The sequence below is a fragment of the Nymphaea colorata genome, chromosome 10, assembly GCF_008831285.2.
Source record: "Nymphaea colorata isolate Beijing-Zhang1983 chromosome 10, ASM883128v2, whole genome shotgun sequence".
Taxonomy (NCBI): Eukaryota; Viridiplantae; Streptophyta; class Magnoliopsida; order Nymphaeales; family Nymphaeaceae; genus Nymphaea; species Nymphaea colorata.
The window spans coordinates 21359320-21381596 of NC_045147.1; the positions used below are offsets into that span (position 1 = coordinate 21359320).

General features: G+C 38.8%; 2 protein-coding genes across 4 annotated transcripts; one reads left to right on the forward strand and one right to left on the reverse strand.

Moving 5' to 3' along the window:
• Positions 1 to 261: 261 nt before the first annotated feature.
• Positions 262 to 11305, forward strand: LOC116262088 (phospholipid-transporting ATPase 1-like). Of its 3 annotated transcripts, none has more exons than XR_004174413.2 (9): positions 262 to 614; positions 822 to 3556; positions 5745 to 6075; positions 6168 to 7035; positions 7469 to 7592; positions 7938 to 8157; positions 9418 to 9876; positions 9998 to 10311; positions 10895 to 11305. XR_004174413.2 is itself a non-coding variant. In XM_031641157.2 (8 exons), exons 2-8 carry the CDS (start codon positions 1798 to 1800, stop codon positions 10197 to 10199), a joined length of 3963 nt encoding a protein of 1320 aa, XP_031497017.1. In that variant the 5' UTR covers positions 262 to 614; positions 822 to 1797; the 3' UTR covers positions 10200 to 10488. The 3 variants fall into 3 exon arrangements, 1 of the variants encoding a protein (XP_031497017.1); XR_004174412.2 differs by having other exon boundaries at positions 10903 to 11305; XM_031641157.2 differs by lacking the exon at positions 10895 to 11305 and having other exon boundaries at positions 9998 to 10488.
• Positions 11306 to 11752: 447 nt separating this feature from the next.
• LOC116262565 (uncharacterized) lies at positions 11753 to 21263 on the reverse strand. The gene is made up of 6 exons (XM_031642040.2): positions 20832 to 21263; positions 18800 to 19733; positions 17037 to 17132; positions 15960 to 16096; positions 14687 to 14840; positions 11753 to 12231 (listed from the first exon to the last, which is right to left on the reverse strand). The coding sequence occupies exons 1-5, from the start codon at positions 21050 to 21052 to the stop codon at positions 14726 to 14728; spliced, it is 1503 nt and encodes a 500-aa protein (XP_031497900.1). The 5' UTR covers positions 21053 to 21263; the 3' UTR covers positions 11753 to 12231; positions 14687 to 14725.
• Positions 21264 to 22277: the final 1014 nt, after the last annotated feature.

Consider the following 22277-nt stretch of genomic DNA (forward strand, 5'->3'; position numbering starts at 1 on the left):
AAATGAAACTAAAGCTTTAAAATAACGTGAAAAAAGTTAGCAATGTCGTGGGGTTTCGCTACGACTTGCTGGTTGAACCAGCAAGCGATTAAAGCGTAAAAGGCCGTCGCTAGTTCTTTACCCAACCCCAACAATTTTGTCCGAGTGGCCGAGGACATGATCGTCGTTGATCCAAAAGATTTGGGGTGTCTTCGTATTTTTGGCTTAATCCAAAATATAAAAAAGAGCGAAAAGGAGAAAAGGGAAGACGACGCAGACGCCGTTCCGCATCAAATACGGACGCAAGAATTGTGCTTCGCCACTCATCTCTCTCTCTCCCTTCCTGTCCGTCGCTCTCCTGCGATCGCTTTCGCTTGCTCTCCCTTGCTCGCTAAGGTCTCTCTATCAATTCTTCTCAGACTTTTGCAGCAAAAACCCTTAGTTCCGATTTCTGGCCATTAGATCCGGAAGAGAGTCGAATCGGAAACCGAAGAGTTTCGGATCGATTGCACGATAAGGGAGAAGGAGACGGAAGGGAGGAATCGGTCGGATCTTCGTTCTCCTTTGGTGTTTTTGCTGCTCGTGCAATGCTGATCTCTTGATCGGCTCTGATTTGTTCCCGGCGTCGTCTCGAGGTACTGCATTTTCTTAGATTCGCATCTAGATGCTTGATTTTACGGGGATTTCGATGGCTGTGCGGTTAATTGTATGCGCGTTTCCGGACTCGGCGTGCTTGATTGCGGTTTCGTTCGTTTTTTCGTGTCGATTTGGGTAGGTTGTTGTTTTCTTGCCTTGATATTTTTTCTTTTTGTTTTTCTTGGATTTTATTGTGATTCTGACAGATTAGAGATCGGGGAGACCGAATGGAGTTTGGATTGGGAGTTTGAGAGACTCAGGTGGATCCGTCTTGGTCTGCCTCACCCTCGTTCGTCCGGTGCTTTTGTTTCCTTTTTTGCGTTCTTGGGCGAAAAAGCAGGATGTGGAGATGTTGATTATCACTTGCGTTACTGAGTCACCAGCATTGAATGAAACGCATCGAGCATGTAGACAGAGTTAAGTGATACCTGAGCCTTTTCTTTTCTCTGCACCCTTGGTGTTATGGTTTTCTTCTGAAGCAATTCTTCTCTCCTGGCGCTTCGTGTCCCGCATATATTTATTTCTCCCCAAGACAGTCCAGGGTTTAGCGATAAGTATGCTTAACGATATGTTTTGGCGATGTTTTATGGTTAAGGGGTCCTGGAAGGTATTGGCTACTGGACAATCCTGTGTTATATTTGCTTATATTCAGTAGTCAGCCGACTGAAGTCAGGGAGCTAGTAAATCTGTGGAAATTAGCTACTATTTCTTATTTTAGCAAAAGTGCATGATACAGATTAGTAGTTCCTCTTCGTGAAACAGATTTTGTATGCCATCGTTGAAATCCATATTTGCGTGCCAGCTCAAAGGGGAACTCTTGTTTCCTGATTCGTTGTATCTGAAAGAGTAGGAGATCGGATATCTTTTTTCAGAGAAGCAGCGCCAAGACACTCATATACTGTACATATCTACTTTACTGGAAGAGCTGATAGGTTTTCAAATTGGTGTTATCTGTGAGGAGCTCTTTGAGAAGTTAATATGGTAGACTAGATGGAATGGCTTGGTATCTCCTCGCAAAGGAACATGAAATTCCCTTGGCTAATGCATTTTGGCCAAGGACCGAAGGAGAAGAGATTCACTGGGGGCCTCCTATCTTCATAAAATTTAGAAACCCACTAGCTCTTTTGCTCCAAATGATCTGCATTATTTGTTCATTGAGTTCTTGCATTAAATTTAAATATTATGACTTCCAACCAGCCATTGTTATGCTCAAAAGGAAGTGCTGAAGTATCTTCTAATGGATCTTCTCCTCCGCTAAGACGTGGTTCATTCAGCTGCCTCTGTCACACTGCTTCTCATTCATCTTCCCACTTTAATTCTTCAGCTTCTGATTTTGAAGACACACACAGTAATTTTGCTGATTCAGTTGTGTCTGGGTCAAGGTTCCAATCAGCAGACTCTCAGTACTTTCAGGGTATTTTTGAGTGCCCTTCACAAAAGATGGTCACAGAACCAAATAAATTGCTGGATGTTGTCAACAAAAGTTCCCTTGAGATATCTGGGCCTGCAGTGTACATTTCACATGAGAAAAGATCTTCTGTTTCAGGTATCGAAAAGTCAATATCTCAAAGGACCCGCCATAGAAGTTTGGAAGCAAATGAATTTCTATCTTCAGAAGAGAATTCAAGATTGATATATATCAATGATCCAAGGAGGACAAATGACAAGTATGAATTCACTGGGAATGAGATCCGGACCAGTAAATACACTGTAATCACCTTTTTACCAAAGAATCTGTTTATTCAGTTTCATCGGTTGGCATATCTATACTTTTTAGCAATTGCTGCTTTGAACCAGCTTCCACCCCTTGCTGTGTTTGGTAGGACGGTGTCTCTCTTTCCACTTCTCTTTGTTCTATTTGTTACGGCGATCAAAGATGGATACGAAGATTGGAGAAGGCACCGTTCTGACAGAAAAGAGAATAACAGAGAGGCTGAAGTACTTCAAGGTGGTTCTTTTCATCATGAGAAGTGGAAAAAGATAAGGGCTGGTGAAGTCTTGAGGATCCATGAAGATGACACTATCCCATGTGACATGGTGCTTTTGAAAACAAGTGATCCAAGTGGCATTGCTTATGTTCAGACAATGAACCTCGATGGGGAGTCGAACCTAAAGACCAGATATGCAAGGCAGGAAACCACAATGATGGATTTTGAATCTGATGCAGTATTTGGACTCATTAGATGTGAACAACCAAACAGAAATATTTATGAATTCACAGCTGCTATGGAACTTGAAGGACAGAAAATTCCACTGGGACAGTCTAACATAGTTCTGCGAGGTTGTCAGCTCAAGAATACAAAGTCGATTGTCGGTGTAGTTGTCTATGCTGGTCAAGAAACCAAAGCGATGTTGAATAGTGCAATTTCACCATCAAAAAGGAGCAAACTGGAAGGTTACATGAACAGAGAAACATTGTGGTTATCTGTATTCCTTTTCGTCATGTGTGCTGTAGTGGCTATTGGAATGGGTCTTTGGTTGAAAAATCACAAGAATGAGCTTGATACAGTGCCTTATTACAGGAGAAGATACTTCACAAATGGAGCTAATAATGGAAAAAATTACAACTATTATGGCCTTCCCTTGGAGACATTCTTTTCCTTTCTAAGTTCTGTCATTGTTTTCCAGATTATGATACCAATATCCCTTTATATATCTATGGAGCTGGTACGTCTTGGGCAGTCATATTTTATGATTGGAGATAGAAGGATGTATGATGATAATTCAGACTCTAGGTTTCAATGCAGATCATTGAACATTAACGAGGACTTAGGTCAGGTACGGTACATTTTTTCTGATAAGACAGGAACTTTGACTGAGAACAAGATGGAGTTCTGCAAGGCTAGCATATGCGGGAAGAGCTACAGTGGTGGCACTTATGTGATGGATCGTTCAGCTCATGATACTTCAGACACTCATTTGGACAAGATAGTCATCTCAGGTATTTTGATTGCCCGAAGAGTGAAGACGTTAACACTGCTCCAATTTTGTACAATTTACCATGAACGAAAAATTTATTTTTTTCTTTTAGATCTTATAGATCTTAAATTAAGAATTAAGATGCATCCAGCTTATGAGATTGTTATTATTTATGCTTTATATTTTTCCATATTTTATGCTTTCCATTTTTCCATATTTTATGCTTTCTATTTTTCCATAATCATTCTTCTTTTCGTTTGCTGAACACATTGGCAATGGCAACCCACTGTTCTGGGATGCTGTTGCTGAGGCTCAGCCACTCTTGAGTGTGGAGTTTCCATCTTCCACTGACCAGGCATAACATGTGCTTCCATATAACAAAACTGGTTCACATCGATGGAATTGAGAGTATAAAATTTGTTTGTGGAATCACATGAGGAATGGGAAGTGGTGATTGGGGCCTTCAATAACACCCTTTGGTTGTTTGTACTTTGTGCAGCATATTAAATGTTGCTAGTTTTGCATTAAGATCTGATTTATGTTATAACTTCTCCGTGGCATGTTCTGCTCATTTTTCACAAGCAAGCAGTTAATATTAAAGGTGCCTTTGTGCCATTTTGCTAATGAGCCGAAACCTTGTTTATCAGTGTTTAAAACTTTAAAATGTATCGGCTTTCAAACTTGTTGCTGCCTTATGCTTTGAAATAGATGAGTTCAAATTTTGTAAAACATGGACCTGTTGGGCAGGTGCTTTTCTGCCTGTATAGCTGAATATAGTGGAAGATTTCGTCCTTTGAGAATGAAACTTGGACTTGGGCTATAAGTTGGCAGAAAATATTCTAGGATGTTGAAACTGCAGGTTGGCTGGTTTTCTTGAAGCTTTGACAATTATGTATCTATGTTTCCTTATTGTTGTAACTTGTAAGGATACATAGCTTAAAAAATGTGCCTTCTTTTTTCTGCAGAAAAACGGATACCCTGTAGATTCAATCTAGTGGGATCTCTTTGGCAGCTATTGTTGATGCTTGCTAGCTAATTTTTAAATTTTTTAGGGATAATTGGTGATAACAACTCATTCAAGTCTTGTTTGTTACTCCCATTAATAGATATCTCTCTCCTTGCTTGCTGACAAAACAACCTTAAGCACAGTAGTTGCTTTTATGGGATGGCCCAATAATATTTATTATATAAGGTTTGATATTTTTCAACAGATTTTAGTAAATGGAGAACTTAATAGAATCCAAATTGAGAAATTGATAAAATCTTCTATTCTTATTTGTAATAAACTTTTACATTTCTTGACCTCCAATAAGATCCATCTCCAGCTAGAAACTTAAAATGACAACTGGCAAACATGACCTGTTATATCATATTGTTAACGGTATGTATGCATTATTGTGACCAATGCAGATTCATATGCACTTTGGGACTAATAAGAAGTAGTGTTCCATTTTCTCTCCTTAGTACCAACTTGTGTTTCTACTATTCATAGCAAAAGCAAAAAACATCACCATTTGTTGGACGTGGTTCAGGGTGTCTTCCATCCATGTATTAACTTGATCAGAAATAAGCTTCATGTATCTCCGTTTAAACTAGACACATATTAAAAATGGACTCCAGCTAATTGTAGTGGTTAGCCAGATTAGTGGCACTAAAAACGAAACAATGGAGATGACCATCATTAAGATATGCAGACTTACAGTTTTGGCCATGGGGTTGTAGGTCCTAGAAATGCAAAGGCATTTTAGATGGTGGAGATTGAGCATTTGTTGGTTGTTGAATTTGCAGGTGGATAGAATTGTGAAGATGGTATTTACTTATCAGACCACAGTTGTAAGACTTTTCTATGACCTGATGATATAGTTGGTGAGCTCCTATTGGAGGGTGAAACTGTTTCTTGTAAACTGTGCTCAGCCAATGGCTGCTTCTAGGAACATGTGATATACATGTGATTGTAGCTTATGTTGTCTTGTAGTACACATGCCCACTTATATGCTTATATAACCATGATGTGGAAGCACAAATCGACAAAATTAGCTGTTGAAACTTGAAAGGAGAACTAATGGTGCTCCAATAGCTGCAAATATTATGTGCTTATATACGCCAACTTTAAGAATATGCACATGAATATTATATATTTTTGAAGCTTTTACTTAGCGGCTTGGCAATGGTGTTGATATGTGGATTATTTTATATGCTTTGTCGAACAGAAGCCAAAGAAAGACACAGATGGAAAACCAAGGCAGAAATCAAGATTGATGCTGAACTTGTCTCACTATTACAGAAAGGTTTAGTTGGAGAGGAGCGGAAGGCTGCACATGAGTATTTTCTGACTCTGGCCGCTTGCAATACAGTAATACCTATCATAACCCAAAATGCAGCTTCTGAAAATGGTGCTTCCGTTGTTGATGAAGTGGTTGATTATCAAGGGGAGTCTCCTGATGAGCAAGCTCTGGTTTCTGCTGCTTGTGCTTATGGATACACCCTTATTGAACGCACATCTGGGCACCTAGTCATTGATATCCATGGTGAAAGACTAAGGTGGGCATTTTCTCATTAACCAACACTTTATGTCTCTTTATTTGTTCTTTATCTATTATCATTGACTTTTTTCCTATCTGTTTTGTGAATAGGTTGGATGTACTGGGCTTGCATGAATTTGATAGTATACGCAAAAGAATGTCTGTCATTGTGAGGTTTCCTGATAACTCTGTGAAGGTTCTCGTAAAAGGTGCTGATAATTCCATTCTCAGCATTCTTGCTAAATCTTCTGATAGGACTGGTTCCAATGGAGCTCTTTGCAGTGGTATTAGAAATGCCACTCAGAACCACTTGAATGAATACTCGTTACAGGGCCTGCGGACACTTGTAATCGCAGCAAAGGATATCACTGAGTTAGAACTAGATGAGTGGCAGTGCAGTTATGCAGAGGCAAGCACTTCGCTCAATGATAGACCAGCAAAACTCCGTCAGACAGCAGCTCTAATTGAGAGTAATTTAAATCTTCTTGGGGCAACTGGAATTGAAGACAAACTACAGGAAGGTGTCCCAGAAACCATAGAATCGCTTAGGCAAGCAGGGATCAGGGTTTGGGTTCTCACAGGTGATAAGCAAGAGACTGCAATTTCTATTGGCCTTTCGTGCAAGCTTCTGACACATGACATGCAGCAGATTATTATCAATGGGACTTCAGAAGAAGAATGTAAAAACCTTTTGGCAGATGCAAAAACCAAATACAGAATCAAAACTGCAGGTTGGGCGAAAGATGTCAACAGGAACAGGAGTATCCATGGTGATCATCTGGTTACGCATGATGGTAGTGTCTCTTCTAGCATTGGCATTGTTGAAAACGAATTTCAGTCTTCTAGATTTAGTAAATCAATTAAAGATCTTCCTGAGGAGCAATCTAGGAGAGTAGCAGCCACGAAGAGGTCCTCACTGGCACTCATAATTGATGGTACTAGTCTTGTTCACATACTAGCAAAGGACCTTGAAAATGAGGTTTGTCTTTCTTTCTTCAATGCTTGTTTGCATCTGAAAAAATATATGATGGTAAATTTGTCATTTTATTTCAACATACCTTTCAATCCCACATTGTAGTTGTGGTAGTTGACTTGCTTACACTAGTTGGTGCTGGTGTTCCTGTGTACTGCACTCACCCTTCTTGGAGGCACACATTCTGTCCATATTTATATTTATCATTTAAAATCTGTCATTCAGTAATTAAATCAAATTTGGAAAACCATTTTGGCAAGAAGATTTAGAGAGGTGTGGTTGCCGAAGTAGGTCTCACTTTAGTATTCTGAATTTATGGGACCTGTTTGAGGTGAATGTTCATGAACTAGAGTATTGTCAATTGGTACATCTTTTGTCTACCTGAATATCTGATTTCTGTAATTTGTCTGTCATTCTGATAATTTGTTCCTATCTGCAGCTTTTTGACTTGGCCATTTCCTGTGAAGTAGTGGTTTGCTGTCGTGTTGCTCCTCTACAAAAGGCTGGGGTTGTTGATCTAATTAAGAGTAGGACCAATGATTTGACACTGGCTATAGGTGATGGTATGTAGCTTGTAAAATGTATCTCCACTGCTGATGAATTTTTAAGTTCATCTGTTTCCTGCATGGACTTGTTCATTTTTCTGGGTGTCCTTGCATTGACAAATGCTTGCGTCCCTTCTGAGTTCTGAGGAATGAAACAGCTGGGTTCAGGAACGCTGGCAATATAGTGGTGGACTGATTCTTTCCTCCTCAGATTAGTCTTGATTCAGTTGATTGCTGATGTGTGCATGATTTGCAGTGTTATCTTACAGTGACTGTGTCAAAGTGTTCATTGATTCTTGTGGAAAAAAAATTTCATTGTCCAACCTTAGAGAGTTACCCTCATTCATCTATGGTCACTTGCAGGGGCAAATGATGTTTCAATGATCCAAATGGCTGATGTTGGAGTTGGGATATCTGGTCAGGAGGGGCGCCAAGCAGTTATGGCATCAGATTTTGCAATGGGGCAATTCAGATTCTTGAAAAGGTTATTGCTAGTTCATGGGCATTGGAATTATCAGCGTGTTGGCTATTTGGTTTTATACAATTTCTACAGAAATGCTGTGTTTGTCTTGATGCTTTTCTGGTAAGTTATTTTTCCCTATGACATATCTACTGGAAATCATTTGATTATCAGTTTCTTTTGATATGTTGTGTTTCTGGAACCAGAACCTTTACAAATTCGAAATGTTATATTTTCTGTAAATAACCTAAGTATGGTTGGACTAGCTCCGTTAGGTGTATGCTAGCTTGATGAAAGCCATATCCTTTGTTCTAGGGAATAGCATTTATTAGTGACTTGTATGTTTGTAAATAAAGGTGCTCCTCAATGTGTGTCCTTAGAAATGCTCTCTGTAATATACTTGTGCCTAAAATTCTTCTAGAATTCCTCTTTTAATACCTTTTAATAAATATATATTTTTTATAGGACTTCTCTTTATGAATTCTTCAGGAAAATTATAACAAGTATCACTATTACAAGCCATAGCCTCTTCTCCATTTTAAGTTCTATTGTAGAGCAGGGTAGATTGTAGGGTTGGTGCAATTGGGATCTGTGCTTGGAGATGTGTGTGTGTGTGTGTGTGTGTGTGTGTGAGTGTGTGTTATCGAGTATGGGGCAATATATCACCATGGCTGCTTCCTATCAATCTGAAGTTGCACCGTCCCATTTTTTCTGAGGTCATTAAAGAAGATGAGGATTAGTTACTTTCTTAGGATCTCTTGGTAGTTTCATGCGAGAGATCAATTTGTAGATTTATTCAAGTGAGTACCATTAGATCCTTCAGCTTTAGTGTTAGTCAAACCTTTTCACAATGAATTAAACCTTTGACATCCCAAAAAGTTTTCATGATCAAGAAGTCTGGGGAGCATATTGGGAACATTAGTTTTTTGAAGTGAAATGTTGAAGCTATACACACTGACAATTCAAAAATACTACAAAAATGAAATTTACTGCAGTGTTAAGTAGGAAAAGTGTTCTGTCATATTTTTTTCTTTGATTAAAACTGAATGATTACTGTATCTGCTTCCAGTGTGGCTTCAAGAGATCCAGTGAACTCTTAAAATTCTACTTAGATAAAGTCATCCCCTATCCTGGAAAGGTAGGCATTAGATCGCCTCATTCATTGAGAATCTGAGATACTTTCTTTGCTCCTCTTTGACCTCTTCTACATGCTTGATCATTGCATATGGTATTTCATGAATAATACTTTGTCTATCTATTTTTCAATTCACAGAGAGTTCTGTATGAGGGTTTACAGACTGGTGTTTCTGAATTTGTGCTAATAACTCAGGTCTCTTTTTTGGCATATCCAGTGCAGTAACCTGTACTCCATTTTATTTGTAGGTATATCTTGTATACGGCATTTTCAACTACTTCTGCATTGACAGATTGGAGCAGCGTCTTCTATTCTGTCATATATACCTCTGTGCCCACAATAATTGTTGGCATTTTTGACAAGAACTTGAGTCACAAGACGCTGCTTGAGTATCCAAAACTTTACAGGGCTGGGCATAGACAAGAGAGCTACAATTCACGTCTTTTCTGGCTCACGATGATTGATACGGTTTGGCAAAGTCTTGTTCTTTTCTACGTTCCATTTTTGGTTTACAGATTCGGGCCAATTGACATTTGGAGTATTGGAAGCCTGTGGACGATTGCAGTTGTTGTTCTTGTGAATGTTCACTTGGCTATGGACATACATCGATGGGTATTCCTTACCCACGCTGCTACCTGGGGCTCCATACTCATCACATATGTTTGTCTGGTGATCCTGGACTCATTTCCCAGCTTTCCTAATTACTGGTCAGTGTCATAATTTTAGCCTTAGAGGATATATCCGAAACTTATTACTGACTCTAGATACTGGTGCCCACAACAAACTCCTGTTTATTTGATCTGCCTAAAATTTTGCTTATCCTTACAGGACGATCTACCATCTTGTGAAGTCACCAACCTACTGGTTAACCATTTTGTTGATAACGATTCTGGCTCTGCTTCCACGGTTTCTTCTGAAAATCCTCAAGCAGACATTTTGGCCGTCAGATATCCAGATTGCCCGTGAAGCTGAAAAATTCAGAAAGCCACCATACTATGTGGCTGAGTCGGAGTCAAGACAACCAGCTTGATATATACTGCTGCTGCACTGAGACAGTGAAACACGACTCCTGTGTCATCTCTATCGACTCAGTGGTCACTGGTCAGACGGCTCTCCTGCCGGTCGGGAAGTTGTGGATAGACGTAAGTAAATTATACACTTTTTTAGCACATATTTACACGTGTTCTTTGTGGAAAAAAAATTACACTAAGCAAAATATTTACGGAAAGGGTTTGCTCCTGGGAGAACGGAAATTGATTTCCAGCTCCCATGTAATCAAGAATTGTATCATAATAGAAAATGTTGGATTTTCTGGCTAATCTCACATCCTTCATTGGAAAGGTTGCGCGATTTACATTTTCTTCTCCTCACTGTCGTCCGATGTGCGACTGCAGCATTTTTTGGTGAGGTTGTTTTTTCGAATTGTTCAAGTGTGAGGGCTTGTGTAGACAATGAAGCTTTGAGATATTGACTATAATGAATCTCAAAATGATGTCCATGCTTCCACCGGCCATTGGCCACTGAACTTTTGTTCGCAAGTGGCTGCAATTTAAAGGTGATTTTTTTCAAACAATTTGCAAAAACATTGCATATTTTCTTTGTAAGGACCAAGGGTCTCTTTTTCAAGTACTTGTAAAGCTTGCGGAAGTTCGAGAAAAGTACATGTTTTAATAGGCGAGAAAGCTTATAAAGATGCCAGCGTTTTTAATTTTAATATCTGCATAGTCTTGCAGGTACAGCAAAGTTTCCGGTCCTTGCAGATGATTCTATGCTTTTGACAGGAGAGCCCATTCAGAGAAGAGCCATGGTCATCTGCTAAAAAGATTGTATAGATCAAGATGATCCTATGCTTTTGACAGGTGGGATCACATTCAGAGAACAGCCATGGTTATCTGCTAAAAAGAGTGTATAAATCAAAAGGTGCATCGAGGCTAAGGGAGTCGCTGGCGTTCCAACTGCAGGACTTTGTTCGTCGTAAAAAAATTGTACCAATTGTACCATATAAATGGAGTTATAGAGGTACGCTAATGGCAAAAAGAAGTTGGAGGCAATTCGATTTTGTATCTTCGTGGATCCTTTTCTCAAATCCACTTGTATGTAGAAACACTAATTGAAACGCGAAAAAGCTTCATTCGATCAGGCTATTGCAATAGCTATGGCTTCTTTCTTCTATCCCACGTCAGAACCATGAAAAAATACCGGCAGATGGATGTTGTTGATTGGAAGGATAAAAGCCTCCTGAATCATGGCAAAAAAAAGCCTCGTGTATGCCTGGAGATTCCTGTTGAATATTATTGAACGAAGACGTCCAGTGCATGTTCAGCATTCTAAAAATACAAATGTTACACTACTCACACAGATCTGCTAAGCCTGCCTTCTAAATAATACCGACTAAAACGAAGGCAAAGATGATGAACATGTTAGACTTTCCACAGACCACACGTTCATACTATGCACCCATACATTTCAAAATTTATAGACATAGAGAGCTTTATGAACTACACGTACAGCCAAGAAAAGGGAATCATGATTAACTTCAGACAACATTTCATGTGGGATTCTGCTCACTTTTGGTGGCATCCGTTGCGGTAAAAGCAATGCAAATAGCACTTTCTCTCCCCGTGTAAGACTCTTGGTCAAATAATGAATGTTTACATAGGCTATTAAATAAAAAAAAGAACTTTACCCATCTAGTCCTACAAATACAAGCTCAAGGGTATGCGGAAATTTGCTTTGAGAAAATATTCTTATTTTATGATTCCCTGAAAACCTTGCCTTATGGGTGGTTGGGTAAAATGACGAGATGCCAATAATTACATGTAACACAACGTTACAATGAAACATATGAAAGAACTCGGACATTGTGAGCATGTAATCAAGAGATGTGCTGACTTGGAACAGTGGATCATATAAAGGCTGAGTTCCTCAGCTTGCCTCAGTGTTGCCCTCAGCCGGACATACGCCATTTGCTACAACCAAATGGAAAGAAGAGGATCACAATCCATCAACCAGCCATTGATAACGTCACACCAACATAATGGAACTTGGAAGTTCCTCAACCCCTGAAACAAAACAGTGGTCAGGATGCAAAACCATATCAGAAATGTTCATCCCTAATCCCACCACCAGGTATCACAAACTTTGAGGTCCTCCAAATCCTAGCATCGCAAGCACAACCTCAGAAATGGAATAGATTGTATATAATTTTCACGCAATCTCCATCCAGATAATATGCACAAACACTATAAATCAGCAAGTTCTGTCTTGAATAATGTTAGATATTCACTAATGAAGCATCCACACTCTATCAGAGATCCAACTTCAAATTTAACATGCGATGAACAAATTGTGCAGTATAGCACAAGATACTCAAAGAAAAAGCCGTATGGGACTACTTGGCCAATCAGGTCAAAGTAAGCAAAAGGATGCTGCATGTTCCCTACTTGTACACCCATTACAGGGCATCGGTGCGGTCACTCATACCATTTCCAGAACCAAGGTCGAAGACCCTCGTGACACATGTTTGACGATATATGTTTTCTTCCAACTGATAATAGATGACCATTTTGCCTACCAAGTCCATCCTTTTAGTATTGTCTTCATCCAAAACCAATGATGATAATAATTCACATTCCTTATTGTGTTTGACCAACAAATTCCTGGACCATCATGTACCTATCTATGTTCCTTTGAGACTATCATTTCTATTGCTTCATATGTGAAAGAAAATCCAAAAAGAAAGATACAGGTGCTGCAGATTATGCGCTTTTTCATTTCTCTGATCCATGTAGTCAACATTCTTTAGAGTGTGCATAACTACAAAATGACATGCAAATGCATTGGAATGAATTAGTTCACTCAGAAATGACTTACAAACCAGCTTTGAGAATTGCTCAAGGCAGTAAAACCATTACCTGTGACCAGGGCAACCCAGAAAATAGCAATTTAGGAACTTCTGAAGCTTATTCCTTCAGTAATCATATCACTAGAAGCTCTTGAAACTGGTTCACTTTCAGACATGCAACTTATGGTTCTAATGGTACAACTCTGCCCTTTTGAAAACTTATCAATACAGCTAAAACACCTAGGACAGAAATGTTCTGTTAACCTCCTCATAATCCTACTCTAAAGGCCTCAAATATTTTAGCATTTATACCAGGAATAGGGTTAGCATCAAATATGTGTTCAGAAACCAGATCAAAACTTTCACGCAGTGTAATAACCTGGCCCAAACTGACCGAGTATCCAATCTGGAGGATCCCAAACTGCCCATGGCCGGCTACTGTTTGCACCAAAAAAGAAAACTCCAAACCAAAATAACTGGCAGCATGAGATACAGGTACATAAGCCCATATAAGTTTCTATTCTCAGGTCCTCTCAATGCACGTGCAGACTGCACAATAATGCACATATACAGACACCCAGTTAGGGTTTAATGATCCACCCCCTCAAGGAAGATAAGTTTGAACATGTTGGACCTTGAGTCTGAGTTTTGAACTTGCTTTTGATACCAACTATAATGACCTGGTCTTAACTGACCTGAGTGTTTGATCTGGTAGACACGAACCCATAAACTAGCTAGCTTGGGTTCATATGGAAAAGGGCTGCTAACCAAGACTAGTTAATGTGAGACAGGTATATATTACACTTAGGTGATCTCTAAATGCTTTGCAGTGACAACATTTACTTTAAATTAAAAAATTAAAACAAATCCTTGAGAGGCAACAGATGAACTCTCACCATATTGCAAGTTGCAACACAAAGAAATTGGTACAAGCACAAAAAGCTATGTCACATGGGTGCAGGATGTGGGTGCCAGTCAGGGGTGGAGCCGGGAAGGCCTCATGAAAAATTCCCAATGGTAATCTAGCTTTTGTCAATTTTATTGATCTTCGTGATTTAATCTTCGTGATTTTGATCCGTATATGCAATCTAGCTTTTGCCAATTTTATTGATCATATTTGGGCTATATTACATAGACCTCCTGAGTTATACAGTTAAATACAACTTAGATGTTTGATTCATGCATGCCATGGGCTTGATCTCTGGGTGAACAGAACTTTGATACAAGGATTATCAACATCATGAACTCACTCTAATCAACTGGTGAAACTGTAAGGGAATACATCCCTTTCTACTTACTACCCATTCTATGCACCATATGGAGCCTATGGACATGGTCAGCTTGATGAACCTTAGCAATTTGCACAATGATTTACATCAATTTGTTCATTTCCTTGTTTAACTCTAGAACAAATTATTCTGAGAAACAACAGACAGCTTTGACATCCATCCTCCAGAAAATTCAACGAGAACATATACTTGAATTATGGGAAAAATCAACCTGATTGGCATTCTTTCTTTTTCCATTATTGATGTCCATTAAAATAGATTTTCATCATAGTTATGGCTTTCATTAAAAGCATGGATACTGCTATAACATGACCATCATTTCTTTCATCTCCTGTTTGTAGTGATTTTTCCTTCTTTAAAAGACAAGCAAGTCAAGAGACTTACCTTCACCAAATATGCAACACTTTGGAAATATGCTGGTATTTATGCTATCTTATCCTCCTCACGGACTTCCCCTGAAGCTTTTGAACCACTTCCAGTCAATGCAATTGCCTCTTCATCGTCAAAGTCGTCCCCAATCTCCTCAGAGAACGCATACCTAAAGATCGGTCAAGAACGTCTAAGTTATTTGAAGAGAAAGGTTACTATTTTCTGCACATACAGGATAACCACTCCAACAATACAACAAAAAGGAGACAAGGATACTAAAAAGATGCCTGCTGCCTTGCAGAACAAAAACCAGAAGAGTGAAGAAGCATCTTTTATTCTGCTCAAAAGTCAGCACATAAATCTCATATGTATAATTGCAAAAAAGCATCTTTTTTCTCATTCATCAGTAAGTTTGCCATGCACAAAGAAATGCAACCACAATTCAAGATCTCTCTAACAAGAAGGAAATATTTATAAAAAAGGAAATTTTGCTCCTTATGGTTCACTTCCATGAAGATAGTTAAATTAAATGAATCACTTCGGGTAAGTAGGAACCCCAAATTTTAGGAATTAAGAAGTGGAATCCACTAGGAATCCTGATCCATCAACATAAGGCTAATTCCCAGCCACAGGAATCCCGTTTCTTATTCTCACTTACACAGCTGTGGCTGTTGTATCTCAAATTGTATTTTTATTTTTAAAGTTTTACTTATTGATAGCAATTTGCTATTATTTCTTATGACACAGTCACACAAGATATTACCTCCTAAACAATTCCAAATGTCATTTCCAACTTGTTTCCTGCCTCTTGAAACATACAAAGATCGAACTGAAAGCCTCCAACCTCACCTGCCTCTGGTATACAATTCCCATGAACAGTTCTAATAAGATCTCATTATTAAACAGAAATACATCTTGTGATTTATTCTACCTATTACATAACCAAAACACAGGGAGATACACATCACACCATGATTTTGGATCAGAAGGGACATTTCGAGAAACAGCAGATGTATTCATTTTATCAATAACTGAGCCTGATCTGGTGTATCGTAACGGATTTGCCTTTCTCGTTGATCCCTATGGGTTAGATAAAAAAAAAAGAGTGAGGCATTCAACTCCAGGGATGAATAGAAAAGAAACTCATTCTGGCAATTAAGGTCGTCACTAATTGCAAACTTCTGATAGTGATGCTACAATGATAACATGAATGAATATTAAAGTTTCAACAATAATGTCAACATGAAGGAAATACAAAATTAGATCATGTGAGAATCATAGTGTGTACCTGGTAGAGTTCTGAGATGGGGCCCAAAGGACGCATATGACTGCAAGTAATAAGTAAGCAAGAATGTTCCAGAAAGCTGGAATAAGCCATGCCCTTTCCCAAAGCTCACCAAGTGGATCTGATGCATTGAAGTACAACTGGAAAATGACAAAAGACATGATGATGCCGTATTGCATAAGAAGTCCCTTTCAAAAATTGGGCTGTTTGACCAATGACAAGCCTAAAACTTGGATTAAAAGGAAAAACATGTGCAAGGCAGTAAATAGAATGTACTAGTTAGAAAAGGACAAAAGGAAATCCCAGTTTCACAAATTTATGCAGGAGCAAGTTTGTATGCCTGTGTGCGAGTGAGAATGTGTGTGTGTGTATGTAAGGGAAAAAGGAAAAGAAAGAAAGAGAAAAGGCCACATCAGGATCAGGACAAGAATATCTTTAATAGTGCTACTGTTAACTAAAGGATACCCAGAATGTTGTTCATCTTGGCAATAAGCTTAGTGCAAGCCCTGCCTTGGATGACCTTGGTCATCCATTCACAGTAACATTAATATTTTGCCCATCCAAATCATGAATGGAATAAGGAATGAAATTTGAGTGTCATCTGAAAGAGGGTACATGATCCACACGTTTCAATTGCATGCAGAAGAGCCACTGGGGGGCAACCTAGACCAGGTATGCTCTTAAATTTTAAAAATAATAGGTACACACACATAAACACCTATTTTTTGTCCACCAGAAATAGAAATATAAACTGACAATTATTGTGGGATACTGGGATCACTGATTCAAGTCTTGAGATTACGCTGTTTAGATTTTAAGGAACTTTCGAAAACTAAAAAAATATAATCCACTTTCGTAATTCCCTCAGTGGACAAAAATCTTTATGGAAGATAGTTACAACTTACTGCACAGTTCACAGAAAACCTATACTCCAACCATGTAATATAACTTAACGCATGAAAGCCAGCTATTGATGATTGTGCACAAAAAGTTAAAAACAATTGCATAGTTGGCATCTATTTACAAAAATTCATGCCACCAAGATAAAAAAGGAAAAAAAGTGACTAATAATTCTTGTACCTCGTAGCCAATCCAAGCAACAGATAGCAACACCGATATAGCCAGGCAATTAGTGAATTTCCTGTACAGCTCAAGTTTTGCCGTGCTTCTCCGCATCTATAGATTAAAAAAATTATCCTTAAGACATGACTAACTTACTAAGGAGCCAGTTAAATACAGTATAACTAGTTCCATTTAGCACCCAGTCCACTTAAAATACTTGCACCACAAAAGAAAAGATTGCCAATCATGAAAGACAAATAAAAATATTCTTCAGATATGCAAAACAAAAGTAAGAAAACTAGTGGTTGTTTTCCCTGGTGTAAGGGTATCATGCTCCTGCAGACTAGGATGACTGGCTAGAATAGTACAAGTGTTTGTTTCCCTTCAGCAACAGAAATAGGACATTTACAGATCAAAAGAGGACATATAATTACCAAAGACAAAAAATGGACTCTCTTCTGGATACTAACATGAAAAATAAAAGGCATGGTTCCTGTTCCAATAGGCTTATGCAAAAGCACAGAAATATGCATTTATCAAATATCAACCCAAAGGTTGTTTGAACATGTTTCAGAAGATGAAAGAGTACACACATGCATTTTCTATGAAGTAATATGAAAAAAAATGTCTCAAAAAAGGGAAAAAATGTCTCACTTAGATTCCAAACATTAATTAAAAAAGGTGGTTTACTATCTTTAACTAACTGATGGGAAGAGCAGTTCACTATATGCATTCCTAGTCAGTCAGGTGTGAACTAATCTGTTTTCTTAGTTAATATGCATTCTGCCATTCCCTACTCAATTATGAACTAATCTCTCCTTAGCTTACTATGCCTTAGAGAGTTTTGAACTAAACTGATCTTTCTTTTTTCAAGCAGAAACACCTTTCATCTAAGGAAAATTTTCCTCATACAGCCCGTTAAAATTGGTGCATCTCTTTTCTTAGTTTACTATGCACCCCCAAGCCAATCAGGTATGGATTTACTATGCCTTGGATAGGGTTGCACTCTACGTCACATGGATGCGGGTACGGTGGTACGGGTTCAGACACGGCAAATTTCGAAAATCGTAGGTACAACAAATTTTATGTTCTCAAAAATGATAAAATGAGAAAAAAGACATTAATAGTTCACACTTACAATCTCATAAGAAAGTCCCAAACAAAACATTGTTTATCATAAGAACCCATACAAATGGTGCAGGACCCATACAAATGCAGTTTACCGAGCAAGAATTTTTAGAAAATTCGGGTACGGGGTTACAACAGAGTGTATATATAAATATATATACTATATAATAATCCACAAAAATTCTCAAAATTAAAGAAAAATGGGAGGAAAATATAGGATCTTAATGGAAGGGAAATATAAAAGAAGGGAAAAATCAAAATTAGAGAAAAAAATTAAGTTTAAAAATATAATTTTAAATGTTTTAAAATGCAGCCATACCCTTGTACCTGTGTCGCCATACCCGCGTACCGACACGGGTACCTGGGCAAATTACACATACCCATGTCACATAGGTTGCACTAAACTGAAATTTTCATTTTTCTGTTTCCTTAGTTTACTATGGCTTAGATCACACTAAACTGAACTTTTTGTCTTTTCAAGCAATAACAAAATGGAAACCACTGCCATAAAACCAGACAAAAATTGGTGCATGCTGAAGAGGAACTGAGAAAAAACGCATGTAGCATATCCACAGAAGCACAGAACATTAGCACATTGTCTTCAAGACTGGAACGCAAAAGTGATGGTACTTTATCACCAAAGTCAGAAGTACCTGAAGCTTTTCCAAAGTCTTCGATAGTGAAGAGAATATCCAAAGAATAAAACAAGCATCTAAAACTGCAACAGGGAGCACAAAAAATAGCCTAACTTTTCTGGAGAAATCATTGATATTTCCCAAATTCTCGAAGAGCTCAAGAGCCTCTGATGCGATGAAGTATATAAATCCAAGAAGCGCAACTTTAGAAGTTATACCACCCAAGGTTGGTCGCACAACACCAAATCCCATTGATACCACAAGAAGAAGAAGGCGAGACACAGTCTTCCTCACAGCACTAAAAGTAACTGCCCAGACTGTAATGCCCATAGGCCGGGTACCAGTAGAATTAAAATTTACATATTCGAAGTACCAAAGAGCCATTTCACACATTCCAAGGGCAATAACCATAGTAATGTAATACTGCAGTGGCAATATGTCTTTCCAGAATCGAACAAACTGCAGGAACCAAATCAATCCTAGCACAAGATATGCTAAAGACATTGAGCCATAGAATGTCATCAATGGTGCCATTTTTCCTGGAAGATAACCTGTTGGGTTTCTCCAAATTGTTTTCCCACTAATCACAGTTCCCTTCAGTTTTGGGTCACAAAACATAAAATACAAATAATACATTCCTGTGTGGTTTATGTACACAGTTGTTGTCTCCATTTTAGCCTCGTCATCAGATCCAGAAAAAGATGTCCTTATACGCATTGGCCAGTCTGGGTTGTCAGAATTCCGATGAATGATCACCTCTCCTTTTTTACAAGAACTATCCTTTGCAAGCTCAGACGTACAGCATATTGCATCAGAGTTAAGGTAATTACCACCAATCCTTTCCCTATCCCTAATTTCAACTATTATTGCTTCAATCAGGCCATTATTCTGCTCCATCTCACCATGCTGAGCAGCAGCCTCTTTTGTCCTCCTGAAGGTGACAGACTCAAACCTGAAAGGATAATTTTAACTTTTTTATCAGTAAAAAAGAACTGAGGTTTCATGTAGCGACTGAAATGATGAAATCCTTGCCTTTAATTTGTTTTAAATAAGAGATCACAATACAAGGAATTCATACAAACTGTTTGCAGTGAAAAGAAAAAGATAGGGACGAGCAATAAAAGCTAGTATGTCAATAATATACAAGCTATAGTCCGAAAAGATCAAATTACAGACTTTGAAATGTGAACTTCTTGATAAGAGTAGAAATATTTTTCTATTGTCAAGTCACCCATAAAATGATTCCATATTATCCAAATTCACGTTGGAAAACAAAGCACCTCAACTAAAAATTTCCAAAATACGTTTTGTTTATGCAAGTTACTGAATGCACTCTTCCTCCTCTTAATTGTCGCATTAGCATTCATTACCGAGAAATCCTACCTAAGTCTTATTTAACAACTTGCATTTTCTACATATATGTACGAAAAAAAAGGAGCAGAATCCATAATGTGTAAGAGTTCCTTTTCAACATGGACAATACAGTGCCAGTGATCCCCTCTTAGGATAAGATACGGATGCACTAAATTGATCATACTGCTGAATTGAGGATAAGAAACGAATGCATTCGCTCGCTGATGGTAATGAATTTCACCATCAACATTAGACCTCGTATCAAAAGCAGGCAACTTATCACCTGACATCATCAGGCTCCCAAAGCGAAAGAAACGTATCATATCTCAAGATAATCATCAACCGAAGAATGAAGCACGCGAATCACCAAACCGTCAACCAACTGTACAGATCTAACGCAGAACAAGAAAAAATCCCATCTACCAAAAATTCACATTGTCCGACTGACCAGAAATAATTAAAATGCAATGAGATGGGAAGAAAACATGAGGCTAACACAAGGAATGCAAAGAAAACGAGATGAAGACAGTGAGACGCGAAGAAAACGCGATCGGTCCAACAGATCATAGATTTTTCCTGCTGTTCGCACAAATCGAGATCCTTCCGAACTCTCACCCCCGTTCTTCCTAGAAAACAAGGCAGTTCCGAAGGCAAACCCAACCCTCAAGAGAGAGAGAGAGGGAGGATCGGCGCTTACTGAATGAATGATCTGCCACTGGGCGAGGTGGCGTTCTTCGGCGCGTAGAGCCCCTCGCTCCCGCCATGGAAGAAGAAGGAATTCGTCTGAGGCGTGAACGTCCCTTCCTCGTACTCGTGGATCGAACCCTCCACGCCCACGGACAGGGAGAATATGAAAAACCCTAACAGTACTGCCGCCGCCCCTAGCGCTCCCCTCCCCCGCCGTCTACCTCCCGCCATTCCTCTCTCTATCTCTCTCTCTCTTTCTTTCTCTCTGTAATAATTCTGAGCAATCTTGACGTCGAAAAAGCAAAATTCAGCCGATACTCGGAAGCAATCTCTCCACCCTCCTCCGTACTCTGCACGACGAAGATCGCTCTGAAAATGCCACAATATTCACCTTTCTTTCAGCATTTCCACGGCGACAAGGAGAACGCCCTCAGGTCAAGCTCTTCTTTCCGATGCCGTCGGTTCCGAGTTATTATTCTCTTCGGTCACAAATGAAAGTGCAATAAAAAAAGAGAACATGTTATCGATTTCAACGTGGCACACAGCGGGGTGAGAGCTTGAAATATACGTTACACCAACTTCAATGGTTGTCTAACATTTTCACGTTCTATGACATCGCCCCCTATTTAACGTTAAAATTCAAAGTCCGCGTGGTTGGGGGCGATGTCATAGAACGTGAAAATGTTAGACAACCATTGAAGTTGGTGTAACGTATATTTCAAGCTCTCACCCCGCTGTGTGCCACGTTGAAATCGATAACATGTTCTCTTTTTTTATTGCACTTTCATTTGTGACCGAAGAGAATAATAACTCGGAACCGACGGCATCGGAAAGAAGAGCTTGACCTGAGGGCGTTCTCCTTGTCGCGTGGTCTCCTGCCCCTTGTTATGGGCGCATTGACCTTGATACCACCGCTGCCGTTGACCCTCTTACACCATAAATTATTTTAGCCGATTTTTTAAGTATAACAAATTTAACGCTATAATCACGATAACAATCATTCCCGCGAAAAGTTTTACCGGACGAGCTGGAACTTCTTTCACAGCGTGCTCGTTGCTTGCGTTAAGGTGTCATGAGATGCTCTGTCTCGGACAATCAGTCATGGTGTACTTTTCAACATGAAATGTCTCAAAAGTATATAAGATTTTCCTGCATGTACTTCTGAGACATTTTATCTGCTCATTCGACAACGCATAAGAATCGTGCACTCGTATTCAAGTGGTGCTTGGAGCTCGAAATTATTTTATTTTAACTTTGTTGGTTTTTTCTAAAACTAGTTTGGGTCATTAAAATTTTACAAATCGTATCATGAATATTAAATCATGTCTTTCAAACATTAAAAGGGTGTTTGAGATTCTCGAGTGGGGTGTCAAGAATACTCTGTTTAAGACTTCCTATTTAAGACCGTGTCATCCAATCTTGTCTTTTTTATCTTAAAAGTGGAATTCCAAAAAAA

Coding starts and splice junctions, on each gene's coding strand:
- LOC116262088 (XM_031641157.2), top strand. CDS start 1,798: ATGACTTCCAACCAGCCATTGTTATGCTCAAAAGGAAGTGCTGAAGTA. Junction 3,557..5,744: donor GGACAAGATAGTCATCTCAG/GTATTTTGATTG, acceptor TTTGTCGAACAG/AAGCCAAAGAAAGACACAGA. Junction 6,076..6,167: donor ATCCATGGTGAAAGACTAAG/GTGGGCATTTTC, acceptor TTTTGTGAATAG/GTTGGATGTACTGGGCTTGC.
- LOC116262565 (XM_031642040.2), bottom strand. CDS start 21,052: ATGGCGGGAGGTAGACGGCGGGGGAGGGGAGCGCTAGGGGCGGCGGCA. Junction 19,734..20,831: donor AGTGGCAGATCATTCATTCA/GTAAGCGCCGAT, acceptor TTATCCTTTCAG/GTTTGAGTCTGTCACCTTCA. Junction 16,097..17,036: donor TTGCTTGGATTGGCTACGAG/GTACAAGAATTA, acceptor GTCATTTTCCAG/TTGTACTTCAATGCATCAGA.